This window comes from Elephas maximus, chromosome 3 (assembly GCF_024166365.1).
Source record: "Elephas maximus indicus isolate mEleMax1 chromosome 3, mEleMax1 primary haplotype, whole genome shotgun sequence".
NCBI lineage: Eukaryota > Metazoa > Chordata > Mammalia > Proboscidea > Elephantidae > Elephas > Elephas maximus.
This window is the reverse complement of record NC_064821.1, coordinates 214,704,236-214,728,685: the sequence shown is the minus strand read 5'-3', so window position 1 is coordinate 214,728,685 and position 24,450 is coordinate 214,704,236. Positions and strand designations below refer to the sequence as shown.

General features: G+C 37.7%; 1 protein-coding gene across 6 annotated transcripts in view; it reads right to left on the bottom strand.

Annotated features, from left to right (window-relative positions):
- The window catches only part of CCDC181 (coiled-coil domain containing 181), an 86,257-nt gene that overhangs the window by 50,612 nt on the left and 11,195 nt on the right, over nt 1-24,450 (bottom strand). For all 6 annotated transcript variants that reach the window (XR_007516893.1, XR_007516894.1, XM_049881297.1 and 3 more), the window contains one exon: nt 12,079-12,225. Coding sequence is in view for 4 of the 6 variants with exons in the window: in XM_049881297.1 (XP_049737254.1) it covers nt 12,079-12,225 (147 nt within the window). In the remaining 2 variants the exon portion in view is untranslated. The remainder of the gene's footprint in view (nt 1-12,078; nt 12,226-24,450) is intronic.

Here is a 24,450-nt window from a genome sequence, read left to right as displayed (position 1 = left end):
AATAAAAACAGACAAACTCCAGAAGATAAACTAGGTAGCTGGGACCTCCTAAAGATTAAATATTTATGCTCATCAAAATTCTTTTCCAAGTTGAGTAAAAAGAGGACCTACAGATTGGCAAAAAAATCTTTGGCAAAGACATATCTGATAAAGCCTGACTTTCTAAATTACTCAGAAAACCTTAACAACTCAACAATAAAAAGACAAGCAACCCAAACAAAAAATGTGTAAAGGCATAAACAGATACTTCATCAAATTGTACATCACGCAGCCAACAAATAAACGACATGTTCAACAACATGGTGCTTCCTTAAAAAGCTAGAAGTAGAAATACCATACGGTCCAGCAATCCCACTCCTAGGAATACGTCCTAGACCTAATGATGTAGATGGAGTAAAGCTTTTGGGACCTCCATCTGCTGATGTGGCGCGACTCAAAATGACAAGAAACAGCTGCAAACATCCATTAATAACTAGAAACTGGAATGTACGAAGTATGAATCTAGGAAGATTGGAAATCGTCAAAAAATGAAATGGAACACATAAACATCAATATCCTAGGCATTAGTGAGCTGAAATGGACTGGTATTGGCCATTTTGAATCAGACAATCATACAGTCAACTATTCTGGGAATGACAGCTTGAAGAGGAATGGTGCTGCATTAATCACCAAAAAGAATGTTTCAAGATCTATCCTGAAGTACAACGCTGTCAGTGATAGGATAATATCCATACGCCTATAAGGAAGACCAGTTAATATGACTATTATTCAAATTTATGCACCACCGCTAGTGCCAAAGGTGAAGAAATAGAAGATTTTTTATCAGATTCTGCAGTCTGAAATTGGTCTAACATGAAATCAAGATGCATTGATAATTACTGCTGACTGGAATGCGAAAGTTGGAAACGAAGAAGAATCTGTAGTTGAAAAATATGGCCTTGATAATAGAAACACCATGGGATATCGCATGATAGAATTTTGCAAGACCAATGACTTCTTCATTGCAAATACTTTTTTTCACCAACATAAATGACAACTATACACATGGACCTCACCAGATGGAACACACAGGAATCAAATTGACTACATCTGTGCAAAGAGATGATGGAAAAGCTCAATATCATCTGTCAGTACAAGGCCAGGGGCCGACTGTGGAACAGACCATCAATTGCTCATATGGGAGTTCAAGCTGAAACTGAAGGAAATCAGAGCAAGTCCACAAGAGTGAAAACATGAACTTGAGTATACCCCACCTGAATTTAGAGACCATCTCAAGAACAGATTTGACGCACTGAACACTAGTGACTGAAGACCAGACAAGTTGTGGAATGACATCAAGGACATCATCCCTGAAGAAAGCAAGAGGTCACTGAAAAGACAGGAAAGAAAGAAAGGACTAAGATGAATGTCAGAGGAGACTCTGAAACTTGCTCTTGAACCTCAGGCAGCTAAAGCAAAAAGAAGAATTGATGAAGTAAAAGAACTGAACAGAAGATTTCAAAGGGCGTCTTGAGAAGACAAAGTATTATAATGACATGTGCGAAGAGCTGGAGATGGAAAACCAAAAGGGAACAACCCACTCAGCGTTTCTCAAGCTGAAAAAACTGAAGAAAAAATTCAAGCCTCAAGTTGCAATAGTGAAGGATTCTATGGGGGAAATACTAAACAATGCAAGAAGCATCCAAAGAACATGGAAGGAATACAGAGTCATTATATCAAAAAGAATTAGTCAATGTTCAACCATTTCAAGAAGTGGCACGTGATCAGGAACCGATGGTACTGAAGGAAGAAGTCCAAGCTGCTCTGAAGGCATCGGCAAAAAAAAAGGCTCCAGGAATTGATGGACTATCAATTGAGATGTTCCAACAAACAAATGCAGCACTTGAGGTGCTCACTCGTCTATGCCAAGAAATATGGAAGACAGCTTCCTGGCCAACTGATTGGAAGAGATCCATATTTATGCCTATTCCCAGGAAAGGTGATCCAATCAAATGTGGAAACTATAGAACAATATCATTAATATCACACGCAAGCAAAATTTTGCTGAAGATGATTCAAAAGTGGCTGTAACAGTGCATCAACAGGGAACTGCCAGAAATTCAGGCTGGTTTCAAAAGAGGACATGGAACCAGGGATATCACTGCTGATGTCAGATGGGTCTTGACTGAAAGCAAAGAATACAAGAAGGATGTTTACCTGTGTTTTACTGACTATGCAAAGGCATTCGACTGTGTGGATCCTAACAAATTATGGATAACATTGAGAAGACTGGGAATTCCAGAACACTTAATTGTGCTCATGAGGAACCTTTACATAGATCAAGAGGCAGTTGTTTGGACAGAACAAGAGGATACTGATTGGTTTAAAGTCAGGAAAGGTGTGCATCAGGGTTGTATTCTTTCACCATATCTGTTCAATCTGTATGCTGAGCAAATAATACGAGAAGCTGGACTATATGAAGAACGGGGCATCAGGACTGGAGGAAGGCTCATTAACAACCTGCGTTATGCAGATGACACAACCTTGCTTGCTGAAAGTGAAGAGGACTTGAAGCACTTACTAGTGAAGATCAAAGACCACAGCCTTCATTATGGATTGCACCTCAACATAAAGAAAACAAAAATCCTCACAGCTGGACCAATGAGCAACATCATGATAAACGGAGAAAAGATTGAAGTTGTCAAGGATTTCATTTTACTTGGATCCACAATCAACAGCCATGGAAGCAGCAGTCAAGAAATCAAAAGACGCATTGCGTTGGGTAAATCTGCTGCAAAGGACCTCTTTAAAGTGTTGAAAAGCAAAGATGTCACCCTGAAGACTAAGGTGTACCTGACCCAAGCCATGGTATTTTCAATCGCATCATATGCACAGTGAAAGCTGGACAATGAATAAGGAAGACCAAAGAAAAACTGACGCCTTTGAATTGTGCTGTTGGCAAAGAATATTGAATATACCATGGACTGCGAAAAGAACAAACAAATATGTCTTAGAATAAGTACAGCCAGAATGCTCCTTAGAGGCAAGGATGGCGAGACTGCGTCTTCCATACTTTGGACACGTTGTCAGGAGCAATCAGTCCCTGTAGAAGGACATCATGGTGGCAGAGTACTGGGTCAGTGGAAAGCAGGAAGACTGTCAATGAGGTGGATTGACACAGTGGCTGCAACAATGAGCTCAAGCATAACAACGATTGTAAGGTTGGCTCAGGACAGGGCAGTGTTTCGTTCTGTTGTGCCTAGGGTTGCTATGAGTTGGAACGGACTCGACAGTACCTAACAACAACAACAAATAAGAACCATCACACAAATAGACATATGGACATACATGTTCACTGCAGCATTATTCACAATAGCCAAAAGATAGAAACAACCTAAGTACCCACCAACAGATAAATGGGTAAACAAATTATGGTACATACACACAATGGAATAATACACAATGATAAAGAACTTGTTGATTTCTCGAACCATCTCACACATGGATGAATCCAGAGGGCATTATGCTGAGTGAAGTAAGTCAATCATAAAAGGACAAATATTATGAGACCACAATTATAAAAACTCAAGAAAGTATTTACGCACAGAAAGAAACAATCTTTGATGGTTACAAGGGATGGGAGGGGTGGGAAGGGGAAATTGCTAACTAGATAGTAGATGAGTGCTAACTACGGTGAAGGGAAAGACGATACACAATATAGCGGAAGTCTGCGCAACTTAACCAAGGCAGAGGAAGACATTTCAAGGAACAGAAGGAAAAAAAAAAAAGAGGCAACACTATAGCATATACAACCCTACAACAACAGTAAAAACAAATAATAACTTACAGGCAGATACATACACTGAATAGAAGAAGGGCATACAGAAGTATACCTGTGTACATATATAGGTTAGGCTGTGGATATTTTTACATACATATTTGTATGTATAGCACGTATATTCACATATAAAAAAGAACACAAAGGGGTATAGTCTTATAAGCTTCCTAGATACATCCAAACACCTTGAGGGGCCAAGTTGCTGGGGCTGAGGGCTGGTGACCATGGTCTCAGGGGGCATTTAGGTCAATTGACATAACATAATTCATAAAGAAAATGTTCTACATCCTACTTTGGTGAGTAGTGTCTGGGGTTTTAAGAGCTTGAGAGCGGCCATCTGAGATAATCTATGGGTCCCATCCCATCTGGAACAAAGGAGAATGAAGAAAACCAAAGACACAAGGAAAATATTAGTCCAAAGGACTAATGGACCACATGAACCACAGCCTCCACCAGCCTGAGTGGAAGAACTAGATGGTGCCTGGCTCTGACAGGGATCACAACAGAGGGCCCCAGACTGGATGAGGAAAAAATACAGAACAAAATTCAAATTCACAAAAAAGAACAGGCTTACTGGTCTGACAGAGACCTGAGCGATTCTCTACATTATGGGCCCCAGACACCCTTCTAACTCCGAACTGAAGCCGCTCCTGAAGTCCACCTTTCAGCCAAAGATTAGACAGGCCTATAAAACAAATAATAACACACGTGAGGAACGTGCTTCTTAGTTCAATCAAGTATACAAGACCATAAGGGCAACACTTGCCCAAAAGCAGATGAGAAGGCATGAAAGGACAGGAAAACTGGATGAATAGACATGGGGAACCTGGGGTTGAAAGGGAGAGACTGCTGACACGCTGCGGAAATTGCAACCAATGTTACGAAGTGATCTGTGTATAAATTTTTGAATGAGAAACTAATTTGCCCTGTAAACTTTCACCTAAAGCACAATTAAAAAAAAAAAAATTGTGAGCTGCAAAGAAATTAATGCTTAGAGGAGAAAACTATGGCTTTAAATGCTTATTCAAGAAAGAGACAAAGATTTAAAATCAAGGATCTGAATTTCTAAAGAGAATAAAAAATGGGCATATTAATCACAAAGTATTTAGAAGAAAGAAAATAATAAAGATAAAATTGGGAAAAGATTTAAAAATGGACATAATAAAGTAAACAAAGCCAAAAATTGTTTATTTGGGGGAAAAAAAAAGCAAAGTTGATCAAGAAAAAGTATAAATTAACAAATATTACAAATGATGGAGATGTCACTATAGACGCTATAAATATTACATAGAAAAATAAAACACTATGCCAATAAATGTGGCAATTTAGATGAAACAGATTAATTCTTTAAAAAAGACAATTTACCAAAGCTCACACAAGATAAAATAGGAAACTGGAATGCCCTACGTCTTTAAAAGAAACTTCATTTATAACTATAAACCTTTCCACAAAGGAAACTCCAGGCCCAGGTGGCTTTACTGATGAATTCCATTAAACATTTAAAGAAAATTTAATACCACTCTAACTTTTTTTAAAAAAGTTTTATTGTGATAAAATATATATAACAAAAGTTTGCCATTTGAACAGTTTTTAAGGATAGAATTCAGTGACATTAATTATAGTCACTGTCTTAGTTATCTAGTACTGCAAAGAGAAATGTTATTTCCTAACAGTAAAGTAGGCTACAAGTTCAAACTCAGGGTGTCAGTGCCAGGGGAAGCCTTTCTCTTTCTGTCAGCCCTGGAGGTCCTTCTCATCAATCTTTCCCTGGACTAGGAGCTTCTCCGTGCAGGACCTCCAGGTGCAAAGGACACACTCTGCTCCCAGCCCTGCTTTCTTGGTAGGATGAGGTCCCGCTGTTTCTCTGCTTGTTTCTTTCTTATGTATCCCAAAAGAGACTGCCTGAAGACAAAATCCAATCTTGCAGGTTGAGTCCTGCCTCATTAACACAACTGCCACCTATCCCACCTCGCTAACATCATAGAGGTAGGATTTACAATGTACAGGAAACTCACATCAGATGACAAAATGTGGACAATCACACAATACTGGGAATCACGGCCTAGCCAAATTGATATACATATGTTTGGGGGCACAGTTCAATCCACGACAGTCACCATGTTGTACAACCATCCCCATTATCCATTTCTAAGTTTTATATCACCCCAAACAGAAATTCAGTACCCTTTCAGCAAAAACTCCCGTTCTCTCTTCCCCTCTGCCTCTAGTAATCACCAATAAACTTCTTTGTCTATGCATTTGCCTATTTTAGGTATTTCATATAAGTGAGGTTATACAGTATGTCTTTTTGTGTGTGACTTATTTCATTCAGCACAACATTTTCAAGGCTCATCCACGTCCTAGCACTTATCAGAACTTCATTTTCTTTATAGCTGAACAATGATCAACCATACACATACACTACATTTTGTTTATCCATTAATCTGTGGATGGACACTAGGGTTATTTTCACCTTTTGGCTATTGTGGATAATGCTGCAATAAACATTAGTGTATACGTATCTGTTTTGAGTCTCTACTTACAAGTCTCTTGGATACATACCTAAGAAGCTGGAAAATCTACAGCTAATTCCAAATTTTATTTTAAATCTACAGTTATCAAGACAGTGAGGTACTGGCATAAGGATTAAAAAAAAAAAGATCCATGAAACATTATATTGAGCCCAGAAACAGACCTACACATATATGGTCATTTGAGTTTGGACAAAGGTCCCAAGGTAAGTTAATGGGAAAAGAAAAATCTTTTCAATATCAATGCTAGAACAACTGGATAAACATATGGAAAAAAATGAATCTCAACCCCTACCTCAAACAAAACAAAAATAAATTTGATCATGGGATCTAAATATAAAAGGTAAAACTTTAATACATCTTATAGAAGAAAATGAAGAATATCTTCAAACCCTGGAGTAAGCAAATATTTTCTTAGAAAGAACACCAAAAGCATTAACCATAAGAGGAATAAATGATAAACTCAATTTCAATGAAAATAAAAACTTCTGCTCAACAAAAGGTATCGTCAAGAAAATGAAAACTGGGGGAACATATGCACAATACATATATTTGACAATAAATTTATAGCTGGAATATATAAGTAGCTCCTATATCTCTTCCAGTCGGTTGGTCAGGTAGCTGTCTTCCAAATTTCTTGGCATAGACAAGTGAGCACTTCCAATGCTACATCCATTTGTTGAAATATCCCAATTGGTATTCCATAAATTCCTGGAGGCTTGTTTTTCACCAATGCCTTCAGTGTAACTTGGACCTCTTCCTTCAGTACCGCTGGTTCCTGACCATACGCTACCTCCTGAAGTGGCTGAACATTGACCAATTCTTTTTGGAATAGTGACTTTGTGTATTCTTTCCATCTTCTTTCAATGCTTCCTGCATCATTTAATATTTTCCCCATAGAATCCCTCAATATTGCAACTCAAAGCTTGAGTTTTTTCCACAGTTCTTTCAGCTTGAGAAGTGCCAAGTGTGTTCTTCCCTTTTGGTTTTCTAACTCCAGGTCTTTGTACATGTCATTATAATACTTTACTTTGTCTTCTGGAGCCACCCTTTGAAATCATTTGTTCAGCTCTTTTATTCATCATTTCTTCCTTTTGCTTTAGCTACTTGATGCTCAAGGGCAAGTTGCCCATACCAAAAAGCAAAAAAAAAAAAAAAAAAAAAACAACCCATTGCTGTGCAGTCGATTCCACTCATAATGACCCTATAGGACAGAGTGGAACTGACCCGTGTGTAGAGTTTCCAAGGAGCACCTGGCAGATTCAAACTGCTGATCCTTTGGTTACCAGCCATAGTACTTAACTAGTATGCCAAAGTTGCCCATAGGGGGTGGAAATTGATAGGAAGAGGACAAAATGGAAATTTCTGGAGTGACAGAAATTTCCTAAATCTTGATTATGGTATTGTTTACCCATAGGTACACATTTGTCAAAAGTCACTGAGTTATACATATAAGATCTTCACATGACACTGCATATAAATGTTACCTCAAAAAAATTTTAAAAACTAAACAATAAAACACTGATTTAATTAAAATCCTTTCAAATGCCACTTAAAAGAAAAATATATATAATTAAGTTTATATAGAAGCAATCCCAAAAAAAGAATGAGCAAAGATCTAGCAGCAGCTTGTAAAAATGAAAAAGTAAGTAAAGCAAGGAATAGGCATACTGTTTATGCAGCTTTGCAATATTGAAAACTCTCAAGCCCTGTTCTGGAATAATTTGGCCCCAGAACACAAGTGCTGTGACCCAAGCTGTTTGGCCTGAGCCACAGCACAGTACAGTGGAACTACCGGAACTTATTCCAGCTATGCACGCTCTCTAGGAGTCTCTCTCACTCTCATTGTCTTGCTGTGAAGATTATGTTTAATTGCAGCCTGTTCCTCAATTTTTGTGTTTGCCCTTTCATCAGCTCAGGAGAGTTCCATTTTGTCAGGGCATTCCAATGCCAGGAAATCAGGAAGGCCCATACCTCGTACTGTGCAAATTAATTTACTCGAGATATATAACCAAACCAAACCCGTTGCCATCGAGTCGATTCTAGGCAAGGGCAAATGACAGCAAGCATCAGGAATGCTTTCATCCTACCTAAATCCACTCGATGAGCCACTCATGACAGCTCTGATACTAGTAAGAAAGAAGTAAAGAGAGTGAGCCTTTCAACCTTACTTTTCTCCATATTACATACAGTAAAGACATCTATTATGGACATGAACTTTGTGAAGGCTGCCAAGTAAGGTAGAAGAGGGAAAAGGGTTTAAGTTGAGTTGTTTTACTCCCATAAAGAGGAATTGTCCAATATTTTTTTAGTAGAATAAAAGAAACAGGAGAAAAGAGAAGTAGCATAAAAATAACAAAGATTTCAAAATTTCTCACTCCCAAAAATGAAATAAGTAAAAATACCACTTTTTAGAAGCTGTCCTATCTTTTACGAGCAAAATTCAAATTCAAATATGGTAGCCAGACTTGCTCAACAGGTTATATATGCTGGTTCAAAATCTACTGGGAGAAGGCAGAAAACGCTGAACACTGGGAATTTCTTGTGTGTGTGTGTGTGTGTGTCTCTGTGTGTGTGTGTTTGCACGCGCGTACGTGTGTACACAAGCCATTAGTTTCACATGCAGTCTCTTTTGAAAATACTGACCTTAAATAAATGACCCAATTTTTCCCTTTCCTATTTTGATCTGAAATGTCTGTATTTTTATGTGCCAATAATTTACACACCTCTGCAAATAACATTTACATACACATACAGGTGTACAGACCTATATACAGATACATGTATATGTATGTATATGTGTATGCACGCACACACACACACACACACACACATACACTGCACACACAGCATTTATCAATATCACTGAACAAGAGATGGAAAGTTCATAACAAATATGCATGGCATTTTTAGCTATTTCTCTTGAAATGGCAATAAAAATTCCATCCCTTAAAAGCTTTTTTTTCTTCCAATGTACAACAGGTCATCCACAATCTATATATTCTGAAGGCATTTTCTGGGAACTCTGACTCACATTATAAACTATGTCCCACAGAAATAATCAACAAAATACACTTATTATCCCAACGTAATAAACCCAATTACTTAACTGTCAAATTATATTATAGCTCAGCTTCAGCATAGGGACAAAATTCATAAAAGTACTTTAGAATACTATTAGTTTATGACACAATTTAACAATATTAACAAGTATAGCAATAATTTAAAAAATCCTAACTAGCTTTTATTTTAAATGTCATTAAATACATGGATGAATTGAGAGGAACTCTTACATTTTTATATTATTTAGTCCACCCATTCAGGAATATTATACCGCTTTCTTTACTGTATTGCAAAGCTGTACTGTATTGTATTCTCCATATAGGCCTTATGCATTCTTCTTTAGCCCCAAGTATCTTATACAGTCATATTTTATTGTGAATGAGATCCTTCTTTTATATTTTTCTATGAGGTGATTGCTGGAATATTACTATAATTTCTTATACATTTAGAATGTAAATGGCCACTCTGCTAATACTTTTACCTTGTTTCTTTTTCTCTTCTTGATGAATTGGATAGCATTCCCAGAATAAAGTTATTTAAGATAGATGGGAGTCTTGCCATTTTCTGACTTTAATGGGAATTCCTATAGTGTTTCCTGAGATAGTCTTTATACTACGATTCATATTTTATTGGGAATTTAATAAATTATGTTAAATGTTAATAAATACCTTTTATATATCTTTCAATATAATCATGTATTTTTCTCTTTTTATCTACCTATTTATGTGATTAATTATATTAATAGATTTGTTTATTGAGCCATAATTTCTTTCATAAAATAAACTCTTTGATTACAGTATATTATTCTTTAATTATATAATTGCAGTCAAATTTCTCAGTATTTTCCCTTTTAATTTATAATTTTTGTGTCTTACCTGCAAAAGTACTGCCCGTTCCAAAATTATAAATAAGCTAAAAACTTCTACAAATGGCAAAATAAACAATGTAAAAAATATATAATTTATTGTCAGACTAGGAAAACATATTTCCAAGTGATATAATAAAAAAGGATTAAAATTTCTGATATACAATTCAATAACAAAAATAAAAAAAAAAAAAAAGACTAGACTATAAACCGAAAATTCACAGAAGGATATGTACTTGTGCTCAGCGTTAGCCAGGGCTGGTGACCATTCACTTTCACACACTGCTGGAGGAAGTATAAATTGGTAAAATCTTTTGGGACAGCAATTTGCCTTATTTAACCAAAAACTTTACTCTGCACACTCATAAATCATCAATCCCACTCTTAAACTCTCCTATAGAACATTGATATTCTCCTGTAGAATGAAGATGCTCACTAAACCATTGTTTTTAACAGCACAATATTGGAACCAATCTAAATATTCACAAACGGTAATTTAATAAATTAAATTACCTCTAAAAAATGAGATAACCATGCAGCCATTTGAGAGAAAAGCAAAGATCTGAATGTAATGACCTACAACGATGTTGGTGATGGAATAAATGGAAAAAAGCAAGCAGAATAATAAATTTTTGGCATCCTCTCATTCTTGTCAGAAAAAAATGTATATAATCACATAAATATTTTAAATAAGATCTGGAAAGATTTGCACCTCACTGTTAAAAGTGATGGAGCCCTGGTGGCACAGTGGTTAAGAGCTTGGCTGCTAACAAAAGGTCGGCTGTTCGAATCTACCAGCCACTGCTTAGAAACCCTATGGGGTGTTCTACTCTGTCCTATAGGGCCAGAATTGACTTGACAGCAATGGGTTTCGTTTGTTAAAAGTAATCGTCGCTGGGAGATGAGACTGAAAGGACTGGGAATTGGCTTTTCAATGTTTACTCATATACTCGTTATGGATTAAATTGTGTCCCCCCAAAATATGTGTTGCCCATGGTTATAATCCCATTTGAGAATGGGGTTGTGTTTTTTATGCTGATAAGGCAGGATTAGTGTAGGGTATATTTTGAGTCAATCTCTTTTGAAGAGATTAAACAAGCAAGCTAGTAAGGAGAGATGGGGAGAAGAGATGCCAAGCCACATGAAGATCACCCACTCTTAAAAGAGACGGACAAGGATCTTCTGCCAGAGTGGACAGAGAGAGAAAGCGTTCCACTAGAATTGGCACCCTGAATTTGGACTTTTAGCACCCTAAACTGTGAGAAAATAAATTTATGTTTGTTAAAGCCACCCACTTGTGGTATTTCTGTTATGGCAGCACTATATAACTGAGATAATACTATTTTTAAGTAGTAAGGTTATGGATGATTTTTTACTTTCTCTTGGATTTTCTATATGTTTCAAATTTGGTTTTGAATTTTTTTAATTAAATAATTTATTTTCTTTAATTTGCTAGCTTTATGTACGGATTCTGTATCTCTACTCTTAAGTGAGACCAGTTTGGCTATCTTTGTCCTATTCGCGTATCAAAGTTATACCAGCTTGAAAAAATGAATTGGTAGCTTTCCATTTTTTTCTATCTTATGAAAATTTAAATAAAACAGAAATCATTTGATATTTTGAAGACTTTCTAGAACTTAATTGTAAAGTCATCTGCATGTTGTATCCTCTGCAAGGGTAGTTCTTGATAATTTTTGCTCTTCTTCCACAAGCTCTTGGTCTGATAATCAGACTACCTTCCATAAATAAACGCAGCTTTCATCTCTGTATGAAACTATTTTTCATAGTGAGGTTCTACTTACTCTACTGTTCACGTCTTCCATTTCCTTTGCTCGCTGAATTCTCCTCATTTCTAGAACCTGCTCTCGTTTCTTTTGTAACCATGCTTTAAACACTATGTCATTCTCTTTTTTCTTTTCTTTCTCTTCTTCTATTCTCCGTTGTTCTTCCTAGCGGGAAAAAAAAGACACTAATGAAACATTCATAATGTTGTGTATGAGTTATCAAAGTGGAGAGAGATATTTTGAGCTGTGAAATCTGGATTCCCTTCCCCTAAAATTTTCTATCTGAAAATTGGGCCTCTAATTCACTTAGGAAAAAAAAAAATGAAGATTTTCTGGATAAATTAAACTGTAGAGAAAAAACCTGCAATTAGATACACGTATTACACACACATAATAGATGTTGTTTAGGAATACCTTGGATCTTTTCTTTACTTCCTGGTTTACTTTTGTTATTCAACTCCTCAAATTTCAGTTATGCAAAAGAAAGAAAAATCACACTCTAGAAGCACTGTATAGTGTCAGTTGAAGCACTATCACTGTCTTTAAATATTTTTATATTATTGTTATATTTATTAAGTGTGATAATGGCACTGTGGCTGTGAAAGAAAATTCTATAATTTAGAGATGCATACTAACCTATATAATTGAGACATGATATTCTGTCTGGAGCCCTGGTGGTGCAGTGGTTAAGAGAGGTTAAGAGCTTGGCTGCTAACCAAAAAGGTCAGCAGTTCAAATCCACCAGCCGCTCCCTGGAAACGCCACGTGGCACTTCCACGCTGTTCTATAGGGTCACTATGAGTTGGAATCAACTTGACAACAATGGGTTTATGCTTCTAGGACTTGCTTTAAAAATACCTCAGCCAAAAAGGAGGAAGAGATGAAGTAAATTTGCCAAAATCTTGATGACTGTTGAATTTGAGTGATGGGGATATAGGAGTTTTATGTGTTTATAATTTTTTATTAAAATGCGTAAAAATATTTTTCAAGTACGTGATGCTCATAAACTAACATTGTTGCTATCAGAAAAACATTTAGACACAAATATTAAGGAAATGAATTTTTTTAATCTGAATTAGTCAGCTAATGTTATACAAAATAAATACTTAAACACGAAGTATCAATTATGTAGAGGTATAAAATAGTCACTGGAAGCAAAGCAGCCTGCAGTAGTGGAAATAATGCTGTGTTAGAAGTCAGGAGATCCAAATAACAGCCCTACTGTGATCACACTACGTCAGTTTGGGCAAGCCACTTAACCTCTGCCTCAGTATTCACATCTGTAAAACAGAGTTGTATTAACAAATTCATAAGTCTTTCCCAATACTAAAATTTTACCAGTTAAATGAACTGAATTATACTAGTCCAGGTTTAATTTTCTTAAAATAATGGAATTCAAAGTGCTTTCCCTACATTTTGACAAAACAGCAAGCCCTTCAAACTCCTTTTGATTGAACAAAAGATAGGGAAGAAAAAATTTTACCAAATTAAGGATATAAAATACATGTTTTAAAAGATCTATATACCATTTTTCTGAGCCCCAAAGGAGCTAACATATAAATGTGAATTTATTAAAGATTAAATTTTATATTTATTTATACATTTCCTTTTTACAAAGAGGATCTTGGATACTTTGCATAAATACACATAATCATATGGTTATCTTTCCAGAAGGAATATCTGGGTATATACACAGAAAGTATCAGCCCTGCAGTTGCCAATAAGAACATTGAAATGATACATTCGGGATGGAGACAGAGAGTGCAGCATCCCAGCATCCCAGCCTGGCGAATATTTAGCTGGGCATAAGAAGAGAAAGCCCTGAGGCGGGGCCAAGATGGCGGAGAAGTCAGATGCTTCCAGTGGTCCCCCATACAACAAAGACCCAAAAAGCAAGTGAATCGATTATATACATGACAAGCTAGGAACCCTGGACATCAAAGGCAAAGTTAAGAAATCGGACTGAGTGACAGGGGAGGAAGAGACAGTGCAGAAGAAGCGAGGAGTTGCCGGACCTGACTTAGCAGGAAGCAGCACCCCTCAGCCCTGATCCCCTGGCACAGCTGCAGCAGTGCCGGTGGTAGCATTCAGGATGCTGTTACTTCAACAAAAGAAGGCGAGCAAAGTGGTGCAGCCCTGATCCCCTGGCACAATCACGGTGGGGCTGTTGGTGGCGTTCAGGTCGCGGGTGCTTCAGCAAAAGAAGGTGAGCAAAGATACCGCCCAGATCCCCCAGTGCGACTATGGTGGGGACGAGTCAGCACACAAGATCTGCACACACCTCCAGAATCAGCAGAAAAACAACTCTCAGCACAAAATGAGTGATTTCATCTAATTTACTGCACAGATCTAATAGCTCCTCCTTTTGAAAGAACTCTCTTCCATCTATCTGATCCCTCCTCCCTCAGCCCCCAAGCTGGCTTCAGTGACAGTCAATTTCCTTGGGCCTGAGATAGGTCCTGCTGTGCTTCCTGAGCCATTCTCCTGGCACCGGAGAAGGAACAAATTAACAAATGGGGGAAAAATAATCTGCTGGTTCCCCTAACCTGGGAACTTAGAGCAGAAGCGGCTCCTGTCCAGGCAGAAGCAGTCCACGTACTTTGAATGTCTTTCACCCCTGCATGGACCCAGGTGGCCCCATTTAAGCAGCTAGGATCTTGCTCTTACATTGCAAAGGTGAATGAGCCTGAGGTCTGACTTTCAGTGTTTCACCTGTGCAGTGTAAAGACAGCGGGGGAGTGCAGGTGATAACATTTGATATGGCTCTAGTTATGAAACAGGGTCCTCACCTACCCACACCAGGGGCCTGAGGACTGCTAGCTCCACCCATACCACCTTACCACCCACAACAGGGGGTCCAAGGATAAGTGGTGCCTCCCAGTCCTTACAGTTAAAAGCACTGGGCGCCTATGGTAAGGCTGCAGACCCCATCCACCAGTGCATTCTAGAGAATAGGTACGTGCCTTTTTTCCACACAGGCACTTGGGGGAAGACAGTCAGCCCCCTGCCTTATTCAGAGTGTGACCCCCTGGTGCAACCAGAACCTGTGCATACACCAATCACCACTGCTCCTTTTAGATCATAGCTGAGAGCCTTTACCACACACTTTGTGGCTGACTGCCTGGACACCTGAGCTGAATTTATACAAGAATAGTGAATGGACTCCTAGGCTCATATACCTGGTAACAGCTCTAGTCATCTAGAGAAAGGACATTAGTGCTGCAAAGGCTCTAATAATCAAGTTAGTTCACTCAAGTAGCCCATTTGGGTATATCGAAACAAAAAAAAGCAAGAAGCTAGGACACAGTGAGAAAACATGAAATGGATTAATACAATAACCTATAGATGTTTTGGAGAAAACTGTCAATATCAAATCACATAAAGAAGCAGGCCATGATAGCTTCAACAAACTCCCAAAACAAAGAATCGAGGAATCTTCCGGATGAATATATGTTCCTGGAATTACCAGATGTAGAATACAAAAGATTAATATGCAGAACTCTTCAAAAGATCAGGAAGGAGATGAGGCAAAATGCAAAACAAGCCAGGGAGCACACAGATAAAGCAGTCAAAGAAATTAAGATTATTCAAGAGCATAATGAAAAATTTAATAAGCTGCAAGAATCCATAGAGAGATAGCAATCAGGAGATTAACAATAAAATTTCACAATTAGACAACGCAACAGAAAATCAGCGAAGAAAAATTGAGAAAGAGGAAGACAGAATTTGCGAGATAAAAGATAAAACATTTGGCAACATTATGGTCAAGGAAAAATCAGATAAAAAAAATCTTAAAAAAATGGTAAGAAACCCTAAGAATAATGTGAGACCCTATCAAGAAAAATAACCTACAAGTGACTGGAGTACCAGAACAGGGAGGGAAAACAGAAAATACAGAGAGAATTGTTGAAGATTTGTTGGCAGAAAACTTCCCTGATATAGTGAAAAATGAGAAGGCATCTATCCAAGATGCTCACCGAACCCCATACAAGGTACATCCCAAAAGAAAGTCACCAACACATATTATAATCAAACTGGACAAACGAAAGAAAAAGAGAAAATTTTAAGAGCAAAAGATGCATTGCATTGGGTAAATCTGCTGAAAAGGACCTCTTTCAAGTGTTGAAGAGCAAAGATGTCACCTTGAAGACTAAGGTGCGCCTGACACAAGCACGGTATTTTCAATAGCATCATATGCATATGAAAGCTGGACAGTGCGTAAGGAAGACTGAAGAAGAACTGACACCTTTGAATTGTGGTGTTGGCGAAGAATATTGAATATACCATGGACTGCCAAAAGAACAAACAAATCTGTCTTAGAAGAAGTAATACCAGAATGCTCCTTAGAAGTAAGGATGGCGAGACTGCGTCTTACATACTTTGGACATGTTGTCAGGAGGCATCAGTCCCTGGAGAAGGACATCATGCTTCGCAAAGTACAGGGTCAGGGGAAAAGAGGAAGACCCTCAATGAGGTGGATTGACACAGTGGCTGCAACAATGAGCTCAAGCATAACAATTGTGAGGATGGTGCAGGACCGGGCAGTGTTTTGTTCTGTTGTGCACAGGGTTGCTATGAGTCAGAACCGACTCGACGGCACCTAACAACAACAGGGATGAATGAAAAGTCACCTACAGAGTACAGTCAATAAGAATAAACTCAGACTACTTAGCTGAAACCATGTAGACAATAAGGCAAATGGGATGACATATATAAAGCCTTAGAGGAAAAAAACTGCCCATCAAAAATCATATATTCAGCAAAACTGTCTCTCAAATATGAAGGTGAAATTAGGATATTTCCAGATAAACAAAAAGTTAGGGAATTTGCAAAAACCAAAGCAAAACTACAAAATCAAGGGAGCTTCTGGTTAGAAAATCAATAACATCAAACAACAACCCAAAACTAGAATACAGGACAGAGAAACCAGATACCAAACCTGATAGGGAAATTAGAAAAATAAATCAAGATTTAAAAAACTCAAAGCAAGGAAACAGCAATGTCATTATGTAAAAGATGACAACACTACATCAGTAAAGAGGGACTAAATAGTCACAGATCTTTCATATGGAGAGGGAGTCAAGGCAATATAGGGAGATAAAAGTATGGTTTAAATTTAGAAAATAGAGGTAAATAATAAGGTAACCACAAAGGAAGCTAATGATCCTACACATCAAAATAAAACACAAGAAAAATAAAAAGATTCAGCAAAAACAAAATCAACAACAATGAAAAAGAGGAAAACACAATTTACAAAGAAAAACTACTCAGCACAAAAAATTAAAGGGAAAAAAGAAACTGTCAACAACACACAAAAAAAGACATCAAAATGACAGCACTAAACTGACACATATCCATAATCACGCTGAATGCAAATGGACTAAATGCACAAATAAAGAGACAGAGCATGCCTACAAGAGACACACCTTAGGCTTAAAGACACAAACAATCTAAAACTCAAAGGATGGGAAAATACATATATCAAGCAAACAATAATCAAAAAACAGTAGGAGTGGCAATATTAATTCCTGACAAAACAGAATTCAAAGTTAAATCCACCAAAAAGGATAAGGAAGGACACCATATAACGATTAAAGGGACATATATTAGGAAGATATAACCATATTAAATATTTATACGCCCAACGACAGGGCTTTAAGATGCATAAAACAAACTCTAACTATTGAAAAGCAAGACAGACAGCTCCACAATAATACTAGGAGACTTCAACACAACACTTTCAGTGAAGGACAGAACATTCAAAAAGAAGCTCAATAACGACACGGAAGATCTAAATGCCACAATCAACCAACTTAACCTCACAGTCATATACAGAATGTTCACCCAACAGCAACCAAGTATACTTTCTTTTCCAATGCATGTGGAACACTCTCTAGAATAGACAACATATTAGGTCATAAAGCAGGCCTTAACAAAATCCAAAACATCAAAATATTACAAAGCATCTTCTCTGACCATAAAGCCATTAAACTAGAAATCAGTAACAGAAAAAACAGGGAAAAGAAATCAAACATGGAAACTGAACAACACCTTGCTCAAAAACGATTGGATTACAGAAGAAATTAAGGACAAAATAAATTCATAGAACCAGATGAGAATGAAAATAGTCCCTATCAGAACCTTTGGTACACAGCTAAAGCACTGCTCCGAGGTCAATTTACACCAGTAAGTGCCCACATCCAAAAAGGAGAAAGGGCCAAAATCAAAGAATTATCCCTACAACTTGAACAAATAGAAAGAGAGCAACAAAAAAAGCCTTAGGCACCAGAAGAAGGCAAATAATGAAATTAAACCAGAATTAAATGAAACAGAGAACAGAAAAACAATTGAAAGAGTTAACAAAACCAAAAGCTGATTCTTTGAAAAGATTAAAAAAATCTATAAACCACTGCACAGGCTGAAACAAGAAAAACAGGAGACAAAGCAAAAAATCTAAATAAGAAATGAGATGGGTGATATCACAACAGACCCAACTGCAATTAAAAGAATCATAACAGAATACTATGAAAAATTGTACTCTAACAAATTTGAAAACCTAGAGGAAATGGATGAATTTCTATAAACACACTATTTACCTAAACTAACACACAACAGAAGTAGAACAACTAAATAAACCCATAACAAAAGATTGAAAAGGTAATTTAAAAACTTTCAAAAAAAAAAAAAAAAGGCACTGGCCCAGACCGCTTCACTGCAGAATTCTAGAAAAATTTCAGAGAAGAGTTAACACCACTACTACTAAAGGTATTTCAGAGCACAGAAAACGATGGAAAACTCCCAAACTCATTCTATGAAGCCAGCATAACCCTGATACCAAAGCCAGATAAAGACACCACAAAAAAGAAAATTACAGACCTATATCCCTCATGAACTTATACGTAAAACTCCTCAACAAAATTCTAGGCAATAGAATTCAACAACATATCAAAAAAATAATTCACCATGTCCAAGTGGAATTCATACCAGGTATGCAGGGATGGTTCAACATTAGAAAAACAATGTAATCCATCATATAAATAAAACAAAAGACAAGAACCACATGACCTTATCAATCGATGTAGAAAAAGCATTTGACAAAGACCAACAACCACTCATGATGAAAACTCTCAGCAAAATAGGGATAAAAGGAAAATTCCTCAACATAATAAAAGGCATTTACACAAAGCAAACAGCCTAATTGGAGAGAGTCCAAAAGCATTCCCCTTGAGAACAAGAACCAGACAGGGATGCCCTCTATCACCACTCTTATTCAACATTGTGCTGGAGGACATAGCCAGAGCAATTAGGTTAGATAAAGAAATAAAAGCCATCCAGACTGGTAAGGAAGAGGTGAAAGTATCGCTATTTGCAGATGACACGATCTTATACACAGAAAACCCTAAGAATCCTCAAGAAAACTACCGAAACTAATAGAAGAGTTCAGCACAGTATCAGGATACAAGATAAACATACAAAAATCAGTTGGATTCCTCTACACCAACAAAAAGAACATCGAAGAGGGAATCACCAAATCAATACCATTTACAGTAACCCCCAAGAAGATAAAATCTTACCAGAGACGTAAAAGACCTATACAAAGAAAACTACAAGACACTATTGCAAGAAACCAAAAGAGACCTACATAAGTGGAAAAACATGTCTTGCTCATGGATAGGAAGACTCAACATTATAAAAATGTCTATTTTACCCAAAGCAGTCTCTAGGTAAAATTCCGATCTAAATACCGGTGACTTTTTTTAATAAGATGGAGAAACAAATCACCAACTTTATATGGAAGGGAAAGAGGCCGCAGATAAGTATTATTGAAAAAGAAGAACAATGCGGGCGGCCTCACACTACCTAATTTTAGAACGTATTATAAAGCCACAGTGGTCAAAACAGCCTGGTACTGGTACAACAGATACACAGACCAGAGGAACAGAATTGAGAATCCAGACATAAATCCAACCACATATGAGCAGCTGATATTTGACAAACGCTCAAAGTCTGTTAAATGGGAAAAGACAGCCTCTTTAACAAACAGTGCTGGCATAACTGGATATCCATGTACAAAAAAAATGAAACAAGAGCCATACCTCACACCATGCACAAAATCTAACTCAAAGTGGATAAAAGACATAAACATAAAATCTAAAACGGTAAAGACCATGGAAGAAAAAATAGAGACAATGCTAGGAGCCCTAATACATGGCATAAACAGTATACAAAACATTACTAGCAACGTACAAATATCAGAAGAGAAACTAGATAACTGGGAGCTCCTAAAAATCAAACAACTATGGTCATCCAAAGAGCTCACCAAAAGAGTAAAAAGGTTACCTCCAGACTGGGAAAAAGTTTTTAGCTATAACATTTCTGATCAGCATCTAATCTCTAAAATCTACACAATACTGGAAAAACAACAACAAAATGAAAAATAATCCCCCCCCCCCAAAAAAATGGGCAAAGGATATGAACAGGCCCTTCACCAAAGAAGACACTCAGGCGGCTAACAGATACATGAGGAAATGTTCATGATCATTAGCCAGTAGAGAAATGCAAATCAAAATTACAGTGAGATTCCATCTCACCCCAACAAGGCTGGCATTAATCAAAAAAACACAAAATAATAAATGTTGGACAGGTTGTGGAGAGGCTGGAACACTTATACACTGCTGGTGGGAATGTAAATTGGTACAACCACATTGGAAATCAATTTGGTGCTTCCTTAAAAAGCTAGAAATAGAACTACCATATGATTCAGCAATTCCACTCCTTGGAATATATCCCAGAGAAATAAGAGCCTTCACATGAACAGATATATGCACACCCATGTTCACTGCAGCACTGTTTACAACAGCAAAAAGATGGATGCTACCAAGGTGCCCATTAACAGATGAATGGATAAATAAATTATAGGATAGTCACATAATGGAATACTATGCAACAATTAAGAACAATGATGAATCTGTGTAGCATCTCATAACATGGTGGAATCTGGAAGGCATTATGCTGAGTGAAATCAGTCAGCTGCAAAAGGACAAACATTGTATGAGACCACAATTATAAGAACTCTAGAAAAAGTTTAAACACAGAAGAAAATATTCTTTGATGCTTAGGAGGGTGGGGTGGGAGGGAGAGAGATACTCACTAATTAGATAGTAGATAAGAATTATTTTAGGTGAAGGGAAGGACATCACACAATACAGGGGAAGTCAGCACAACTGGACTAAACCAAAAGCAAAGAAGTTTCCTGAACACAACCAAAAGCTTCGGAGACCAAGGTAGCAGGGACGGGGGTCTGGGGACCATGATTTCAGGTCAACTGGCTTAAGAAAATGTATTAAGAAAAAGTTCTGCATCCCACTTTGGAGAGAGGTGTCTGGGATCTTAAACGCTGGCAAGCAGCCATCTAAGATGCATCAATTGGTCTCAACCCACCTGGACCAAAGGAAAATGAAGAACACCAAAGACACAAGGAAAATATCAGCCCAAGAGACAGAAAGGGCCACATAAACCAAAGACTCTGTCAGCCTGAGACTGGAAGAACTAGATGGTGCCCAGCTATCACCGATCACTGCCCTGACAGGGAACACAACAGGGGATCCCTGATGGAGCAGGAGAACAGTGGGACGCAGATCACAAATACTCATAAAAAGACCAGGCTTAATGGTCTGACTGAGACTGGAGGAACCCTGGAGGTCTTGGTCCCCAGACCCTTTGTTAGCCCAGGATTGGAGCCATTCCCAAAGCCAACTCTCCAGACAGGGATTGGATTGGACTCTAAGATAATGATACTGGTGAGGAATGAGCTTCTTGGCTCAAGTGGACACATGAGACTATGTGGGCACCTCCTATCTGGAGGTGAGATGAGAAGGAAGAGGGGGACAGGAGCTGGTTGAATGGACATGGGGAATACAGGGTGGAGAGAAGTGTGCTGTTTTATTAGGAGGAGAACAGCTAGGAGTACATAGCAAGGTGTGTATAACTTTTTGTATGAGAGGCTGACTTGATTTGTAAACTTTCACTTAAAGCACAATAAATAAATAATTTAAAAAAAAAAAAGAAGAGAAAGCCTTCCCCTGAAACCAACTTAAAAGTGTTAAAAGCCTTATCACCTAAAGTCCACCCCTTAGCAAGTACATAAGCAAAGGGAAATTTTGTTATGAGGATCCTGACATGAGAAAAGTATATTCCACAACAAAGAGAGTGTGACCCCAGAAAAGAGATCAAAATGAAAATACAGCTATAAACCAGTCACACCAGTTTAAGATACCAGCTGTTCATTAGTGAGAAGTCACTAAACTTTATATAAAATCCTCTGTATGACTTTTTTGGAAATGCACACACACACACACACACGTGCATACAGCAAAAACGTTATAGCTGAATCATTCTCAACAAATTCTTTTTTATTGTCATAAAGTTCTGAGTTAACAGATCATTTTTAGTACATCTACTCCTCACTTATCCACTATCTCATTATCCATCCAACATTTCTCATTTATGGGAATAGAAAAAATCTACTATTTTGCACATTAACGACATACGTCTGGCAGTAATGAATGCCGAGGTGTGAGGTGAGAGTAAAACTGGCTGTGATAGTTAAGGTTATAAGTCAACTTGGCTGGGCCATGATTCTCAGTGGTTTGGCAGATACGTAATGATGTAATTTTGCAGTTATATAATGATTTTATTTTGCAGTTACGTAATGAAATGGATGTCGGAAAAGACTCTGAATCTTGCTCCTGAACGCTGAGTAGCTATAGCAAGGGAAGAAAAGATGAAGTAAGAGAGCTGAACAGAATACTTCAAAGGGCGGCTCTAGAAGACAAAGTATTATAATGACATGTACAAAGACCTGAAGACACAAAACCAAAAAGGAAGAACACACTTGGCATTTCTCAAGCTGAACTAACTGAAGAAACAATTCAAGGCTTGATTTGCAATACTGAAGGCTTCTACGGAGAAAATATTAACAATGCAGAAAGCATCAAAACAAGATGGAAGGAATACACAGAGTCACTATACCAAAAAGAACTGGTCAACATTCAACCATTTCAGGAGGTAGCATATGATCAGGAACCGAAGGTACTGAAGGAAGAAGTACAAGCTGCAAAGTAGGCACTGGTGAAAAACAAGCCTGCAGGAACTGACAGACTACCAATTGAGATGTTTCAACAACTGGATGCATCACTAGAAGTGCTCACTCATCTATGCCAAGAAATTTGGAAGACAGCTACCTGGCCAATCAACTGGGAGAGATCCATCTTTATCCATATTCCCAAGAAAGGTGATCCAACCGAATGTGGAAATTATCAAACAATATCATTAATATCACACAAAAGTTAAAATTTTGCTGAAGACTATTCGAAAGCGGCTGCAGCAGTGTATCAACAGGAAACTCAGAAATTCAAGCCGGATTCCGAAGAGGACGTGGAACCACGGACATCATTGCTGTTGTTAGATGGATCCTGGCTGAAAGCAGAGAATACCAGAATTTCACCTGTGTTTAATTCAACTGTGTGGATCATAACACATTACGGATACCACTGCAAAGAATGGAAATTCCAGAACACTTAATTGTGCTCATGTGGAACCTGTACATAGATCAAGAGGCAGGCGTCCAAACAGAACAAGGGAATACTGCGTGGTTTAAAGTCAGGAAAGGTGTGAATCAGGGCTGTATCCTTTCACCATACCTATTCAATCTGTATGCTGAGCAAATAATACGAGAAGCTGGACTATATTAAGAAGAATGGGGCATCAGGATTGGAGGAAGACTCATTAACAACCTGTGTTATGCAGATAACACAACCTTGCTTGTTGAAAGTGAAGGGGACTTGAAGCACTTACTGATGAAGATCAAAGACCACAGCCTTCAGTACAGATTACACCTCAACATAAAGAAAACAAAAATCCTCACAACTGCACCAAAAAGCAACATCACGATAAAGAGAAAAAAGATTGAAGTTGTCAAGGACTTCATTTTACTTGGATCCACAATCAAGATCCATGAAAGCAGCAGTCAAGAAATCAAAAGACACATCCCATTGGACAAATTTGCTGCAAAAGAACTCTTTAAAGTGTTGAAAAGCAAAGATGTCACCTAGAAGACTAAGATAAGCCTGACCCAAGCCATGGTATTTTCAATCGCCTCATATGCATGCAAAAGCTGGATAATGAATAAGGAAGACTGAAGAAGAACTGATGCCTTTCAGTTGTGGTGTTGACAAAGAATATTGACTAGACCATGGACTGCCAAAAGAATGAATAAATCTTTCTTGGAAGAAGTACAACCAGAACGCTCCTTAGAAGCAAAGATGGCGAGAGACTATGCTTCAAGTACTTTGGACATGTTATCAGGAGTGATTAGTCCCTGGAGAAGGA